Genomic DNA, 18,385 nt, shown 5'->3' with positions numbered 1-18,385 from the left:
CTTTGCAAATTCCTTGAGTTATAGAATCCTTGAAGTATGAAAAGGTATTTAAGATTGGTTCTGAGCTGCACACACAGACAAAATATTGTGGGTGTGGAGAGATGCTGTTGGTACCTGTTCCATGTTACTAGAGCATGGAGTGAAAACTGAAAAAATACAGCGTTCCTTTCCATTGCATAAATACTTTTCCAGTTGTGTCTTAAGGTAAGTGAATACAATGATTCTACAAACTAAATGGTTTATTTAAAAGTAGTATTTAAAAAACAAAAGGCAGTTTTCATGATCCTGCTGTGGAAAATGCTCCTTCAGACCTCTGCTGAAGTCTGGGCAGCTTTGCATGGGGAAGACCTTTGTGTTCTTTTCCTCTCCAGTCTGGTCAGCACTGGGAGAGTTACTGACCATCTTTAATGCCAAACACTAGCGTTTGCACCCTGCCTGGATTTTGTTGTGCCAAATTTTGAGTTGCGAGCCAACTAATTTTTTTTTCCTTTCCAGTCTCCCCTACACCAGCAGACTTGTGAAAACTTTGCTGTATAATTTCATTAGACAAGAGAGAAGCCCTCCTCCAGGGACCCACGTCTTTCAGCAGCAAACAGATGGAGGAGGACTGCTCTATGGAATTGCATCTGGGGTGGCAAGTGAGTCTGATTTTCTATAAATCGTGCTTCAGACCATATGAAGTATTGCCTTCTGTGTGCCCTCTCTTGCAAATACACCTGTAGCCCATTTCTTTTTCAGCAAGTGATACCAATGTAGAAAGCTTTCTGCAGGCCTGCATGGCCCATCTTGAGATGTGTTAGAATCTGAAGCAATTATACCTGCAGGACAGCAGATGGTAAAAGTATCACCTAGCCCCAGGTTTTTTTTTTACTGACACATTAAAAAACCCTCAACCAACCAAGCAGTGCCCTATTTGATGAATCACATACTTCAAGTTACTTAAAGTGTTGCAAGAAATAGTTTCATGTGCACATTTTATTCTTTACAATTACTCTGTGCATCTGGTGACCTGCTCTGTGGCTCTGCTTGAGCAAAAGGTTGGGCTAGGTGGTCCCAAGGGGTCCCTCCTAGGAGGGCTCTTTGATGTAAGGGAGCAGCCTAGATAGGAATTTTTGTAACATATTGTGCCTTTCCCATTAATTGACTAATGTTTTTTCCTGATAAGTATGACTAGATTCTGACCTTTCCCAGACTGTTTGCTGTAGAGAAATGCTGCCTGAAGAACAGCAAAGACTTGATGCCATTTGTTGTTCAGAAGAAGGTTTCTCTTTTTTGTTATAGTATACACTCTGTTTTGGTTGGTGGCTGCTCCCTTCCCCACACCAGATGTGTTTTACTGGTATATAAAAATCTGTCCTGGAGGTTTTTTCTTTTCCACTGAATGAGAATAAAACATAATACAGTGCAAACAGCAAAGGTAGATATTATTTTCTTTTTCCCCGATAAACTAGAGAACACTTTGCAAGTCAGTTGCTCTTAAAACCGATACTATTTATTTAGCTCTTTTGTGAAATCAATTCACTGGCAGCCTCCTGAGGGAATATTAAAGTTCAGGCCGCAAGGGGTCTGCCAGAACTTGCAGTCGGAGGCAGTGCCCGCGTCCCTCCTCAGGGCGGCAGTAAAAGCGCACGGCTGCTGTGCTCAGCTCCGTCTGCGCTCCGGGCTACACCCTCCGGGGCCGCGCCTGGCTTGTGTCCCTAACCTAAACCCAGCACAAAGTAGTGGCTTGCTTTGCGATTCACTTACACGCACGCCAGATTAATTAAATTGTTCCTTGCAGTGCTTTATTCGAGAGTCCCATCAGGTATATTCTTTTTCTTCGTTTCAATTGCAAGGAGAAATTGCCCTTAACATGTTTTTCTGAAGCAGTTTTCAGTATCTAGATTGTAGTTTTTCAGTTTCTGCTGCGTATTTTGGTACATAGTATTACCTGAGTAATTGCTGTTATTTATGTTATTATTAGTTCTGATCTCTCTAGTGTCTTTCTGTCTCAATGCTGCCACAGGCAAAACACTTCTTCTCCTCTTCTGGCTACTTGACTGATTTGTAAATGCGTCCATATTGCCACCACTTGAGCCTCCCTCTGTAACACTTCTTACATGATATCCCCTGTGACTTTTTACCCGTTGTATATTAAGTTTCCATTTCTTAATGCAAACTCTTAAGATTTCAGCCTACATCTGTTCTTGTCTCTTCCTACACTCCCACCTCCTTCACTCCTCTTGAACCATTCCCTTAGCAACTACCTTGGCATACGCCTACACTTGTTTTCTTGCTTCTTTCATGAGTACCTGAAGTGCCATCTCTTAGCCCAGCAAATTAAGTGTCTTCATTTAAAGCTTTAAGAAGAGGAGTCTTTTTAAAGAGCTTTCTAATTTCCTGCCTGGGAAAAGGGAAAAAAGGAGTACCACATCCTGTTAAAAAACAGAAATGTTTTTTCTATCCATGCCCAGACAGTTGCTCGAGATTTTTAAAAAATTATTTGCCTATATATGATGTTGGACTGTAGATGAAACGTGGGCACAGTAGGATTGTAGAGTAAATGGCATATTTGCCTGTCTTATCTCTGAATTAACTCTTACAAATCAATACTTTGGTTCATGTAGCCTCAGGTACGCGGGTAGAGCACAGCACAAATGAAGATGCAGCAACACGAGGTGATCGTCTGTTAGGGAACAAAAGGCAATTTTGAGCAATGAGCAGCTGTGGAAAACTTTTATGTGATTTCTGTATTGTATTACTTTTGTGTGTTTTATAATCTTTACATGATAGAAATTGAAAGAATGGAAGAATTGAAAACTCACTTCTGTGTTGTTCAGTGCCTTTTAAATACCACATAATGCTTAAAGTAAGTTTACTGAAATAGTCTAAATACAATCTACTTAGGATGAAAGGAGATAGGAGCCTGGTTTAAAAAAAGTATTTTTAGTATGACATTTTGAGGCCTAAAATAATTATTATACTTGTTAATAATTTTACTTGATACCACAGTCATCTAAATTATCATGTATAATGTTACTCCTATTTTGTAGTCACTTGCATTGCAGCAGATCAACAAACTCTTACAAGCACTGTATTTTAGATCCACCCTCCTTTTCCTTCCTTGTGATTCAGCAGGAGTGATAATTATACACGATATGAGCAGAATTTTACCCTTTCCCACAGTTAACCTTCTCCTGCTTCTCATCCTTCGTAGCCTGTTTTTCTTCCTCTCATGAGCTTCCTTAACTCTGAAACCACACAACCAACATCCTCACAGCAATTACTTCTGGGTTTGGCCTCTGGCTGGATCCAGGTTACCTCTGTGCAAGGACCTTTTTCTATCCTGGATATAAAATACCTGGATTGGATTGTCCTGCCAATTCTGTTATGCTCCAGTAATTAAAGAAACAATGGTGGTTTTGGAAGGAGGGGAAAAATAATGGTATTTATTTTTGTGACTTCATAAAGGAGATTTTTCTCTACTGAGTCAACTTTGCTTTGTCTTTGTGGTCTTTCAGTAGGTGTGCACAGTAATTGTAAAGTGCTGCTAGATCTGGGGCAGTGTTGTGAAGCATAAATGACATTAATATGCATGGCAGTAGAATTTAGATATTAGAAACTCATTTATTGGAAACCAGAAATTAATTATTCTTGGTTCACAAAGCACATTGAACCAACTTACCCTCAAACCCAAGTTTTTTTGTTGGCTCTAAGTTCCCTCTTCTTTTTTGTTGAGATTTGTTAACATTTGCCAATTCATAGTCTACAGTCAACTAAGTTGAGACAACTTTTTGTGGAAAAGCAATATTTTTTTAAATTAGTCATTTTATTGCTTGCAAAATAGAATCCTTGTTAGAGTGAGGAACTGCCAAGCAGATGATGTGCTAAGACAGGGAAATGATAGTGCTACTCAAGACTGTTGAAAAATAAGTCAATTTAGATGGTTTCCTTTGAAATAGTTGATCCAGTTTGTACTTTGCTATTAAAAACAACTCCAGACAGTAATGCATCTGGCAGAAGTAAGGAGTTACTGCAACAGTGGGATCTAATTGACTCGGTTTGTGCTGTTAGGGTGTTTATAGATGTGAGGGGTACAATGCTGTATCTGTAAGGAACTCAAGCCGAGTCAGTAACCGGATTCAGCTTCATTAATCACCCAAGTCATCATCATAACTAATCTGCCACACAAATGCACTGTTGTAGCATTAATAGAAATTGCAGAATTCAGTGTGTAGTGATCAGTGATGGCTTGTTTTCTCATGTCTGTATACTTTTTGGTTGGAACTAGAGAAATATTCCTGGCCAATAATGACGTTATATCAGGCAAGTATATGCTGTACTCTGCACTATACTGTTCAGCATTAGGATACCTGAAGGTATCAGACCTCTGTGGTACATCTGTGATTTATATACACTATAGCTTACTGTATTTTTTTTTGTGTGCTACTTTCTGGTTAACAGAAGCATTTGAATGGTCATTTTTTAATTTTACAAGAAAACTGTTTATTAATATTTAGTGTTTTATGTTACTGTCTTTTTCCTCTTCAATTTTGATTATCCTGATTTGTAATATCTACATAAAAAATATATCAAAGTAGAGAGACACAAAAAGATACTAACAGTGTGTCTGTTATTTCTTATTCTTATGATTTCACCAACCTTTGCTTCTGCTAGCAAATGCTTCACTCTGCTTGCTTCTACCTTCCAGATCCTTTTTGTGTGTGTCACAGATCTGGTGTCTATCTCTGGTGCTTAGTCAATGCTTAATTGCCTGTTCATGCCCACCACAATGGAAATGTACGTTTGAGCTTTCTTTTCCAGTTCTGTCTGTTCGTTTTCCTTCTTGCTTACAGTCTGTAAGTGTTATCCTCTTGATGCTGTAACTATGATATTTTCCCCTGTCTGAATAGGAAGATTGAGGAAGTTTCCAGGTCTTTAATCTTTCAGTTAGTTCCCGTGACAATGTGCCTGACACAGAGCAAAGTGTGTGGCTGCAGTTCAAGCACAGGTACTTTGAGAATAAATAGTTGAGTGTTCTGGTGTAGCTATGGCAGGGGCAGTCTGCAAGAGCTGCACAGCAAACTGGTGCCAGAGCAGCTTTGTCCTGCCCAAAATCTGTGCTTGGGTGCTACAAGGACCACAGAAGCTGGTTTGAAATTGGGTTGCTGCTGCCTGACCAATGCCTTAGTGTTGTCTTTGAGAGTTTTCAAGTTTTTATGACAAAAACTCACCTTCTGCCTTAATCACATTGGTACAGAAATATATTGTGTCTGATAAGTATCTCTGCAGACCAGAGATGTACTCACTATCAAGCTCTCAGAGACTTCTTTGATGTACACTATGCCATGTATGTTCTGTTTCTTGTAATGTAATTTATCTTTGTGTACTTGACAAATGTGAGAGTATAGAATGATTTTACAGCAATAGCTCTTCTGGTGGCATTTGTCCCCAGCTCCACCAAGCTCTTGGGACTTTGAATGACGAGGATCTGAAACCAGAACAATTGTTGTATAATTAAGAAATAATGATGTTCCAAGGGCTGGAGAGCCTCTGCAGCTGGGGCTGTTCACCTGCACAAGAGAAGGGTCCAAGGAGAGCTCAGAGCCCCTGCCAGGCCTTCAAGGGGCTCCAGGAGAGCTGGAAAGGAATTTGGGACAAGGCAAGGAGGGGCAGGACACAGGGAATGGCTTCCCACTGCCAGAGGGCAGGGACAGATTTTGGGATATTGGGAAGGAATTGGTGGCTGGGAGAGTGGGCAGGCCCTGGCCCAGGGTGCCCAGAGCAGCTGTGGCTGCCCCTGAATCCCTGGAAGTGCCCAAGGCCAGGCTGGACAGGGCTTAGAGCAGCTTGGGATAGTAAAAGATGTCCCTGCCTGTGGCAGGTGGGGGTTTGGAATGAGATGGTTTTTAAGGTCCCATTTCAACTCAGACCATCCTGAGAGTCCATGAAATTCTCAATCAGTCCTGTTAGCTTCACCAACATTATTTTGATAGTAAACCACTATTGGTCAGAACTAGCTTTACAGGTAGCATGGACTTTGCTCTGTGAGCTCTGCTCTTTGCACATACACTGACAGTAGTGACAGCAAAGCATGCTTTCCCAGAATAGCAATTTATGCTGTCATTTCCTGGGCTTGATGGTTCTGAGAAATCTTTGATTGACTCTGAGGAGACTTATCTCTATCAGTAGGCAGGTGTCAGAGCAGGGATCAGACTCTTTGTGGGACCCAGCAATGGCACCAGAGGAACTGATGCCCAGGAAGATCCACCTGGACATGAGGAAGAACTTCCCTGTGCAGTAGCTGAGCACTGAAACAGACCTGAGAGAGTGTGGAGTCTCCTTTACTGGGGATATTCCAGACCATCTGAACACAATCCTGTGCCATTACTTTGGGATGACCTTGCTGCAGAAGGGAGCTGGGACCAGATGATCCACTGTGGTCCCTTCCCCCTTTACCTGTTCTGAGATTTACCCATTCTGCGAAACTGTACATTTTTCTTTTATTTTTGGACAAGCTGGTGCTCTTGGGGACCCTTGACTACCATCACTCCACCCTTGTGACAGTGACAACATTTTTCATACTTAACATTATGGAGGCTTATGTGTTTTTAAAGTCTGTAAAACCTCTTTTCTGTGATGTCTTCCTGGCACTGCTCAGGCTTGTGTTGTGCAGGGAGCTGTGCTGTAGCTTTCTGTAGCCTGTCAGCTGTTTGGAGCAGGGACCATCAGTGCAGAGCACAGCGAGGCTGTGGTTCATGACTGCAGCTTCTGATTTCTGTGGTCATACAAACCCTAATTGTAACCATATGCTTCAGCTTGTTTACTGAGAGTGCAGCAGCAAGTTTCACGAGGTGTGTTGGTGATTTATCTCCCTGACATTTATCCTGATATTCCAAAACCTGACCAGCTTCAAATAACCCATTATAAAAGAGAAGAGAAAACCTATTGGCTAAAAAATGATTTTTCTTTAATTCTTTAGGGGAAATTGCTTGTTAAAGGAAACCAAGAAGCAAGCTGATGTATTGTAACAAAGTTTTAAAAGTTGATATTTTGCAACGATTAGGTCTAGAAAAAAAAGAATTTTATATGGCTGAAAAGGAGGTATTTCTTGCTTTCCAAATTCTTCTTTGCTCTAGAAAATTATGGGACTGGAAATTGAGATAGACAATATTTATAATTAAAGAATGTCAATAATCAGCTATGTAAAAAAATGAACTTAAGAAAAAGTCAAACATAACTGCTTTTGCTGCTCAAAGTCGTATAAATTTTATCTAGTGGATGGTAAGAAATCCATAGCTCTTTACCTTATAATTGAGTATCAACAAGAATGTTCGTTTCCTACCTAATCGTTATTTTAGCAATAAATATGAAAAGGCTTTAAAAAGTATTTTTCAAGTTCGTTTTTGAGCACATTTCAAATGATAAAGATGCTTGACCATCCATGCTGTCTAAGAAACAGTCCAAAATCTGTGAGTTAAAGGTTCGGTACCTTCTTCCTGTGGGCTGCTGCGCTTCTTGTACAGTGTTAACAGATACTGGGCTCAGGTGAGAGCCCACCTGCAGAGCTGCCCCAGCCCTGGCTCCAACAGCACAAGGAGCTGGAGCTGCTGCAGCCCACCTCAGAGCCCCTGCCAGGGCCTCCAGGGGCTCCAGGAGAGCTGCACAGCCACTGGGGACAAGGCATGCAGGGACAGCAGCCAGGCAATGGTTTCCCAGGGCCAGAGGGCAGGGACAGACTTTGGGCTATTGGGAATTAGGAATTGCTGGCTGGGAGGGTGGGCAGGCCCTGGCCCAGGGTGCGCAGAGCAGCTGTGGCTGTCCCTGGATCCCTGGAAGTGTCCAAGGCCAGGTTGGATGGGGCTTGGAGCCACCTGGGACAGTGGGGGGTGTCCCTGCCCATGGTAGGGAGTGGGACAGGATGAGCTTTAAGCTTTTCCTTTTCAACACAAACCATTCCAGGGTTTTTTGATCTTGAAGTTTGTGATGGTACTCCTTCTGGATGACAGATGCAGACTTTGTAGTGTTAATGACTCAAAAGATTAGGGTTTTTTGCGTTAATATTGGATGTTAAAATAACACCTACAACTTACAGCTCCATAAGGGATTTATTCTTTGTGATTTTGAAAATACCTGCACTAAAGTGCTCAGGCTACATTGTTTAGCTGCACGATTTCTCCTGAAAATGGTTGGATAGGTCAGGAAGAAGGGTAATCTGTTTGGTTCCAGATGCACTGATGACATGTTATGGAAAGTTTAAATTTGATGTCTGATAATTGACAGGTGCCCTGGACAGATTGGAAGGTGCATGGATAGGAGAAACTGAGCTGCATTGCAAGTCAGGATGAAGAGCATTGATAAAGCACAATAAATTCTTTGGCTTTCTATTGTTCTTTTTAAAAACTGTTTTTCAGGTCTGCTCATGGATTAAATCCATCCGAAGCTGCTTTTGTTAATAAATTACATGTTACTGAATAACACATTAACTGTTTCCCTTTCATTGTCCTGCCAGATGTCTGTGCCATATTTTGGAGTGGGAGTATTCAGACATCAGATCACTAATTTTAACCATTGTCCATGTTCAGCAGAGCAGGGGAGTTACATTGCCTGGCGTGTGAAACTCCTTTTTAATAGTTAAATTTTGTGGTTTTTTTGATTGGTTGTGTGTGTAAAGACTAAAGGAATGAAAAGGCAATGCTGTGCACTTCCTGTCTGGAAATACTGATTTTAGCTAGCTCAATTTTCTAGGGGTTCTGTTTTCTCCAGTAGGCTACTGGAGTACCAGTTCTGTGAAGTTGTCATGTTATTTTGCATTTTTCTTTAATCTATTTTATTATTCATACATTACAGGTAAAACAAGGGTAGAGGAAAGGGTGTCTGCGCTTTCTGTTTAGTTCCCTGTTCTCTTTCACCTTTACCTTCTGCTCCTTCCCTGAAATAAATGACGATAGGTTTTTTTTAGTGCATCTGCAAGGAAAATCTGTATTTTAACCCATTCACTAAATAACTCCTGAAGTCTGGTAGACTTTTTGACATGTAAAAGGTGAAAGAGAAGTTTATGAAATATGTTCAGCATGGAATGGACTCATGATAGGAGAAGCACATTTTAGATGTGGAAGTTCTGTGTCATGATCAAATTAGTTTAAGTTCTGAAACAGTTTTATTTGCCTTTCAATATTTTTTTCAGGGGAGAAGCCTTAATTTGTGATGTCAGTCTACTCAACTACAGTGCTTAAATATAAAGATATATAAATTAAATATAATGCTTACTTAAGGAGCCTGCAGGTGAACTCTGATTTAGTAATAATACTTAGGAGACAAGAATATTCCCTGCAGAAAGTGGTACCTCTCTTACCAGTGCTAAGCACCTGTCCAGGAGATGGGTAATTAACTGCCTCCATAAACAAGTCATTAATGCAGGTAGAAATTGTTGTTCTGGCTTTTGAATGTGCATGGTGTGAAGGAATACTGTGCTTTTAGGAGATGACTGTGGTAGGTTTTGCTGGATCTCTGAGGGGAATGAAGGAAAACCAAAGGTGTTGTGGAAGCAAAACTTCGAAGAGCACCAAAACCCAGAATCAGATGGATACTTGAATCTCTTTAATCTGTAGTGAAAATATCTGTGTGCATTTCTGCATATATTTGCACTTCAAAATTGCAGTCTTGCAGATCTGCACAGAAGCTTTCCTTGACTCATAAAATCATAAAACTCAAAAGATCATAAAACTGTGCTTTTATTTTCCTAAGCAACCTTGTTTTAAATTGGTTATTTGCATTTTTTTATTGTGGTTGGTATGCAAAGAATACATTGAATTTGTAGAATGTTAGACAAAAATATTTTGAAGGATAAGAGAAGTCCCATCCCTGGAAATGTTCAAGGCCAGGCTGGACAGGGCTTGGAGCAACTTGGTCTAGTGGAGCAGCTTGGTCCCTGCCCACGGCAAAGGGCTGAAACAAGAGGAGCTTTAAGGTCTTTTCCAACCCAAACCATTCTGTGCTAAGAGGAAATACTGTGAAAGTCTTGGCTATAATTAATTTTGTAATTTTGAGGTGCTACAACCTCACTGGAGATTGTAGCACACATCACCTGGATGTGGCTCAGAGTACGTTTTCGTGAGCCTTGTTGAGTGTGTTCTTAAGAGCACAAACTTGCAGTATTGCATATATGGACTGAAGTGTGTGAGTCTGATTTTGAGGGTTGATTTCACAAATAATTTCATTTTCACAGCTAATGATAATTAGATTCTAATGAATAATTTTTGTTCAAGAGGGGAAAAATGTTCCTCTACTTTTAAGCATAAAAAACTTGGAAGTCTTTCCATCTTTCTTTTATTTCTATGGATTATGGTTGTAGTTCCTTGTTTTTGTAGACCCACAGAGGAGCTAAGCTCTGCACAGAATTATCTAAGATTTAATGAGGCCTTTGACTAAAATCTTTGTCTTAAACCAACAAAGACAAACCCTTAATGCGATTATACCATCGTTATTTTTTACCTAATGTTCTAGAAGACCCAGTGGTAATTGAATGTGTTCTGCCAAACTGTAGTTTCCAATACAAGTATGAGATTTTTACATAACCTGATAAATGGCTATTTTTCCTTTTGAATAAGCCATCAAAAACTTTTTCCGTCTTTCTGCGAAAGACTTCCCAGCCAAAGCAGAGCAAAGCCAAACAGATCATGTGCTTAGCAGTGTATTAGTAGAAACTATTTTCACAGTTGCAGATTTAAGTTTTATTTCCTTGTCCTGAGGCCAGTTACTATTGTTGAGTAATTTGGTACTTTTGTGATTGAGGTTTAAGTTACTGGTATGTGGTAGTTGTAGCACTGAGCATGAACATTCATTTTTGTGACAGTTGGGGTTGTTTGTCAATTTTTCTCTTTTAAGCGAATGGCATTTTCCAGAGTGACTCACTTTGGGGAAAGAAAAATACTATTAACAAGAAAAGAATGTGGCACCTAGGAATAGACATCCTGGTTGAAAAGAATGGATTTTCATTATTGAAACATAAATTTCTGCATTACATGGAAATTCAATTAGCATCCTTACAGGAAAGTGTGAATTTTTGCTTGCTTCTAAGCAGTTAGATTTTTATTTGGATTTTGAATATACATGAAGCCCAGAGCTGTGCTGTTGTGAAGCTGTGTCAGTTGGTGTCTGGGTGGTGGTGGCTGTCACAGATGAGGGGATGTGGCTCAGGCTGAAGTGACACGCTGCTTTTGTGCAGGCTGACTGGGTGAAGGGCTAGAGCAAAGGGAAGAAATGTTACCAGCACTGTAGCTGGAATGCAACTTTATTAATTTTATCTTTCAGCAAATATTGGAGTTTAATAAAACTAAGTACCGTAAACTTAAGTGCTGTGTGAAGTAAAGGAAAGGACTAGATAGATGAGAGCTGAGGGGCAGGCACAGAAGCAAATCCCTTGTTGCCCAAATGTCCCATATTGTCTCCTGGTCCTTTCCATCTTTGTTTCTGTCCTGTAAGACAAAAAATGGGGATGTGTGGAGCTGGGAAGGTGGAGCAGCTGTAGGTGGGAGGATGACTTCCATCTCTAACCCAGGTATGACTTGGCTGGCTGACATGAAGCCTGTTGCTTACATGTAAATGGCTGTTGTGATGCAAACCCATTTCTGATGTGATGTGTATCCAAGAGTTAATGTGAAAAACTTCCTTTGTTAGGCTATTGTTTGGGGCTTGCTTATGCCAAGTGGAGAGCAAGTTGGTCTGATAGGCTCTCACAAATTATTTTTATTTAGCATATTAAGTAAATGCTTACATATTTGACCTTTCTAGATAGTATTTTGTCCAGTATTTGTGCCAAACAGTGCTTTCTTTCCCCCTTGATTTTTTAGCATTTTGTGAGGTTTGAGGTAGACTATTACTGGTAGAAATGCTGCAGTACAATGGACAGATTTTCCTTGGCTGGGATCCAAACCCTGTATTCCTTTTGTGGATATTCATAATGACAGAGTTGAGACCTTGTCACTCTTGTGCTGAATTGGGTAGGTAATAAATTTAAAACTAGGTTTCATAAGAGAATTGTGGTCAGGAACAGGATAATATTTTCTGTCTAAATGAAAAATTTCAGAATGAGTCTGACTCTGGAATGATTCCTTGTAATTGTTAAAAGACTGAATTTCATAGCATTCCAGCTAATATTTTGGATTTTTATTCCACAGTGTGAGACTCTGTTGCTGATAAATACATAGACCTATACTCTCAGCCTGAACTGAGAGTTTTCACTTTCCTGTTGGTCTTAATTCACACAAAGCATGTCAGGAGGGTGGCCTGAGCTGGTCTTCATGGTCCCTTCCAACCCAAACCATTCTGTGATGTCTGTCATACAGCTGGGTTTGAACGTTTGGGGAAAGGTGGATTTATAGATTCATTTAAGCCTTTAGAACAAACTAGTTTTCAGCAGATCTGAATTAGGGCTTAAATGACCTAGGACTTTGGAGGCAAGAAATAGCTCTTACATAACTAGTTCTTGCTGTACCACCCATGTAATATCTGCCTGAATACAATGCTTTGTGTAGTGAGATTCAAAAAAAAAATGGAGAGAAGGTGAGCCAGTAGAATAAGAGAGAAGTGAATAATTTGTTGAAAACCATCTTTGTTGTTCTTTTTCTTTGTGTTCTCAAGGAAGATCCTGTATTGCAGTTATCAGGCTTGCAAACTTCTTTTGGACTGGCAAAGCTCTTAAACACAGATCTTACTAGGGGCTGCATGTCTAAAAAGTCATTTTTTCTAAGTGCATAAGCTGGTCTTGTGCTACTCTCTGAATACTTCTGAAGGTTTTGTGTAAACATATCAGATTCTGTACCATTCTTGGGAAACAGAGCAAGCCCCCAGGACTGCCATGAATCATAAAATCACAGAATCACAGAGTAGTTTGTGTTGTAAGGGACCTTAAAGTGCCATGTCCCTGCCATGGGCAGGGACACCTTCCACTGTCCCAGGCTCCTCCAAGCCCTGTCCAGCCTGGTCTGGGACACTTCCAGGGATCCAGGGACAGCAGCAGCTGCTCTGGGCACCCTGTGCCCTCAGCACCCTCACAGGCCATAATTTCTTCCGAAGTAAAGAATTATTTTGGAGATGATGATAGCAGATTGTGTGGTATAAAAGTGTTCATGTTCCTCTACGTGGCAAAGGATGTGTATTTATAGCTTTGCAGTGTGAGGTTCTGGGGTCTGGTTATGCACAGAGACGTTGTGTGCTTGTGCAGAATCCCAGTAACTTCAGAGGAAATCTTCAGATGAGACCCTGAACTTTCAACCTGCCAGTTTTAGCAGTGGTGCGAAGTGCTCCAGGGAAAGAAGGGACACTTCTTGATCATGCTCTGAATTCATAGTGGTGGAGGAAACAGAGGAGCGTTTAATTTTTTATAGAATACTGGTTGAACTGTGTTAGGTTTTTTACACAGTTTATGCTGAAAGCAATCAGAAAACCACAGTTAGAAGAAGGGCATAATTAACATATTTAACCATTTGAAGGAGAAACTTTGGTGCAACATTCCAGATGCAAACCAGGTATGTCATGTGGTGCAGCAAACGCAGAGCACATTGATGTCTGGTGGGGGTGTTGAAATAAAATGTCCCCAACCACTTCCAATCCTGAGGAAATACATGACGTCTTTCAGATGAAAGAACTAAAACCTTAATATGTAATTTTAGAATTTCTTTATATCTAGTTATTTAAATGACATTATGAAGAACTTTCATTTCTGTGGTTAGCAACAAACACTTGAGTCTTTTGTGTTGTGTTGTTTCACAGAAAAGTGTGGCAAGAACAACAAAATAAGTCAAAAGAAAACAGTTTTACTCAGCAGAGAAGTGAATTATTTTTGAAATATAATGTTTGGAATTACCATGGATTTCTGTAGTGCCCAGGCAAGCCAGATAGGATGATATTAATGAGAAATTACCTATACAGGAAACTTACATTTTAGAACCTCTGAAATTATAAAAGAACAACTGCTATAAAACATGTCTGGAAAATAAAATAATAATTGTTAATTTTAAGAGTGTAATGAGTTTTACAATAAATTGCATAAAGAGTACTTGCTAGGGTATATTAGTAAACTGTTTATGATCTTGGTGGTGGTGCAGTCAGGCACAGCAGCTTGAATGCCTGTGACAGCTCTGATTGACAGAATTTGACATCATACTTCTGAGACCTAGTGACTAGTCCAAAAATTATATGTATAATTGCATGTATCTAACCAGAAACACCACCTATACTGTGTAATGGATTAAAGATTCCTTTGGTTTGGAGAGGCTCTCCTTGGAGAAAAAGTAGTTGTAAATCTGTAAGTACACTGCTAAAAACACATGTATTCTCTTCATCCAGACGATTTTCCTGGAAGCCTTATGTCCTAGTATGCATGCATACTAGGATGTAAGTAATAAATTCTAGCAGGAGGGTTTGTTCCCAGACATCCATTACAAACAGCTGATCAGTGGAAGTGGAATAGATGCCCACAAGTCTTATCACCTGCAATGTCCTGGAGGAAAAGGTAAAAATAAAAGTTCCCCTTCCTAGTAATTGATTGGCCTGTGGTCTCAAAGTCAGATAAATCGAAATTTCAAGTGTCTTGAACAATGATTTTGGACTTCTTGATATTAGTACATGGTTGTAGTTGTGTAGGCATGTTGGCCCAAGAGACCTTTGGGCACTGGGAATGAAGCAAAGCCACTGCTTGTCTTGCTGAACTGAGTGCTGCTTTTCCACATCACGTATGGAGAGCAAGACATGGACACACAGCATTCTGTCAAAATATGTGTGCCTGACCTCAGAGCTTTTCAGACACTAGTCCAGACTTACCACAAAGTTCTGTCTTCACTGAGGGATCTAATTTGGTGGAAATTATGGATCTTGGAAATAAGTTATGTCTTCAAAAACTCTTAACTTTCTGGGAAGAGAAGCAGAATGGCTGGTCTTCATGGTGAGCCACTCTGAGTATGAGTATGTGGCAGCCCTCCCCAGAAGTGTCCAAAACCAAGTTGGACAGGGCTTGGAACAATCTAGGCTCATGACAGTTGTCCCTGCCCGTGGCAGGATGGAACTGGGTGATCCTGAAGGTCTCTTCCAGCTCAAACCATTCTGTGATTCTGTCTGTGTCTCCATGCGGGAAAATAACTTTTTTGTAAGTTTCCTCAATGATCCAATCATTTAGTCTTGAGAAAAATGAACAGCAACAAATTTATGGTTGGACTTGACCTTAGAAATCTTTCCAACCATAGTGATTTGATGATCTGTGAAATCTGGAGTAGTTTTTTTAAGTTAAAAAGCCCACCTGATGAAGCAGAATCCTTAAAAGAGTACAGCAAGTCTAGGACTGTACCAAACAGACACATTCCTTTTCTTGACTAAACAGGGGACTTCACGGCTACTGAGTCTGACCTTACTTGAGATTCTCCATAAACTTTCCTGTTGCCAAAAATTTTGTGAAATGAATCAGATGACTGTGATGAGAAAGCTTTTGAGATGACTTCTAGTCAACCTCTTTAAATTGTCTTGGGACCAAGAAGTGAGAGGTGGCAAGGTGTTCCATTGGCATTTCCAGAAGCAGTATTGGTCTTCCAAGGTTTCTCTCAAACAGCATCTGGAGCATGTGCTCCTAAAATCAAATATAAGATCTGCACACAAGTTCTAGTGGCAGGTCTGCTGTTTCAGCCAATTTCAGTAATAGTTTGATGATCATCGAGTGAAGTTTGCCGACATGCTTAAAGATAATCTGACTTCGCTATGGAGAAATCTGTAGTGGTTTCAGGCTTTTTTCCCCTCCTTGACTTCCTCTCCCATTTTTCAGTTCGGGGATTTTGTGTGCTGTCTTTTCTGTAAAAAGTTAAATTTGGGATTTGCTGCGCAACATCACCCTCGAGGTGGTGTTTGTTGTTTCTCGGTGCAAGCAGCCTGGGAGATGGACAGAAGCTATAGAGTCTCTGATTGTTGTCACTGTTGTTTTTGGACAGGAATCACATGTAATCTAGGTTAGAGAACTGCTTGTTATGTAAAGGCTTTATGCAATTGGAAGTGCAGCATTTTACATTTTTGCAATTAAGAGAGTTGTCCTGAAATAGTCTTAGCCTAGATGGAAAATGTGCTCATTAGCCACGTTCCTATTCTTGCCCAATGTTCTGTTTAATTTTTCTACAACCTTTTAACATGCTGTGGCTGCTGTCAGTGCATTTTTTTGTGTAATTGCTGTATTGGTTCAAATTGCTTATTAATGAAGATTTATATAAATTTTTCCTTTTCTGAGATATATTTGCCTTCCCTATCCTGAGTTTGAAAACATTCTGAAGCTTTGCAAAAGTTGTACTGTTTCCCAAACAAACAATTTTAAACTGCTGTAGCAGTCACAAAACAAAGTCCTGGTGACAGCACTTGGTAGAGCCGAGTGATTTAATTGCAGCATTAAAATGAACAAATGCAGGGAAACCTATTGTGTGTGGCTGGTCTGGCTGTGTTTGCCATTTATGCTGGTGCTGCTTTATGAATAGAAAATACATTATGTTTAATATGGGCTCTCCTGGGACTATGGAAGTTTGCTGTCTCAGTGCATCGAGTGATAGGAAGAAAATAAGTAGTTACCTATTACTCTTGTCTCTTCCTCCATGGTTTTCCTGTTCCCTTGGTGCACTCAGTTGACTTATAAATGTTTTTTAGAACAGAAGGTAAACTTACTTTGAACAATGTATAGGCAGTAAAATTTAATCATTATTTTCCTGAGTAGTCAACTAAAATGTTTTAAATGTAATCCTGTGTAGCTTGTCTAGTCAGGCTAATGATTTGTCATATAATCTGTAGCTACTTGGGGAATTTTTGTCCTTGCTAAATAGAAAACGTTTATCTTTGCCATTTGGCTTCTTAATATTTTCACTGGAAGAAGAAAAAATAACCTTATGAGCTTTTGCAGTTTGTGTATTGGAAAATAATGTGTTCTCAATCACTCTTACAGTGTTTCTCTTCCTGTCTTTTTCATAGCATCTTTTTTTCCCTTCTGTGTTTTTCACTCTCTCTCCCCACCACAGCCACCACCAGTCTGCTGAAACTGATGGCATGCTCAAATATTTGGAGTAATTTTTTAAGTCATTCCAGCATCCTGTTGGTATGTCAAGAATTGGCATATTTGCAAATTGCAGAAGACAATTTTTAAGGGTTAGAAACTTTGTAGAAGTTAGCTTCGGCATGTATGTAGAGATCTCCAGTTAATTAATTTTAAATTAGATTTTTACTGTGGTTTGGCACATACTTGAGGCAAGCACAATGCAATTACTAAAGATGGAAAATAAGTACTAAATAATCATTTCACCTTATGTACAAATCAATCCCTTTGTCTTGTCACTTTTTCTGCCTTAGGAGGCATGCTTGGAAAAGAAGTAATGACTATACAAATTAAAACGTATAGTTCTGTCTGGTTATAATAGGATAGAGTGCCAAATTCTTTCAACTAGAATTAAAAGTGGTCCACTATCCATCAATTGCAGTCATGGAGGGGGGGGGCTGTCTTTATCATTAAACTCTTATGTCTGTGTGAGAGGTGTGGGAGGAAATAAAAGCTTGGAATGGAATAGTGGTATATTAAACATTTTCTTTTTCCAATTTGTTCCGGATGTATTTTGGAGTTCTTTAATTCATGCTTTCCTCAAACAAATTGATGCTGTGCTTGCTTAAAAGTATATTAATTAGGCAGTATCTTGTTTTGTTTTGTTTTTTCTTTTGGGCTTGTTTCAGATGATAATTAATAACTAGTTAAGAAAGTCCATAGATGCCATTTGAATGCGTAAGGCATGTTTACCCAAATTCATGCTGATTTTAGATGTTTGAGTTAGAACTGGAGCTTTTGCTGCTATAACTACTTTAGAATATTCCTTAATGTGGAGTCAGGTGTTTCTGCAACTGCTGATGCTTCTTTTAATTACTTAAACATGAGCAGGAGAAGTTTGGCTTACCTGCAGTTGTATCTGTGGTGAGGACTCATAGGTGTGAAAATTTCAGGCTTAATGTGGGTGTTGAGTCTTATGGGACAATATAAAAATGCTGCATTTCTTAAAAAATTCCCCCTGAATTTATCCTGATCCTTCATTTGAAGGCTGTTGCTCCAAAGGCAGCTTCCTGTTGGGCCTGTGATGTCTGATGCTTTAGGGGAAGGGAGGACCCAGATGTTTGGGGTCAGAAGGAATGACAAAAGTCAGAGAGTCTACAGAAGTTCAGGAAGCTTTCCTAATGAATTACACACTTGGCATGGAAATTGGTGTGTTAGTCCCTGTTCTTCTAGTGTGAGCACATGGTGGTGGATTTTGGATAAAAAGTAGAGTGAAAGGGAAGAGAAAGAGGGGAGTGGATTAAAGAGAGGAAAGAAGGGAAGGGAAGGGAAGGGAAGGGAAGGGAAGGGAAGGGA

At 39.9% G+C, this 18,385-nt stretch overlaps 1 protein-coding gene across 6 annotated transcripts in view; it reads left to right on the top strand.

Moving 5' to 3' along the window:
• Positions 1-18,385, top strand: part of DYM (dymeclin) — a 198,948-nt gene that overhangs the window by 32,208 nt on the left and 148,355 nt on the right. For all 6 annotated transcript variants that reach the window (XM_005424193.3, XM_031059634.1, XM_031059633.1 and 3 more), the window contains one exon: positions 496-638. In XM_005424193.3, the coding sequence (XP_005424250.1) occupies positions 496-638 (143 nt within the window). The remainder of the gene's footprint in view (positions 1-495; positions 639-18,385) is intronic.

The sequence above is a fragment of the Geospiza fortis genome, unplaced genomic scaffold, assembly GCF_000277835.1.
Source record: "Geospiza fortis unplaced genomic scaffold, GeoFor_1.0 scaffold488, whole genome shotgun sequence".
NCBI classification, from domain to species: domain Eukaryota; kingdom Metazoa; phylum Chordata; class Aves; order Passeriformes; family Thraupidae; genus Geospiza; species Geospiza fortis.
Note: the sequence above shows the minus strand (reverse complement) of the source record. Positions and strands in the feature narration are given on the sequence as shown.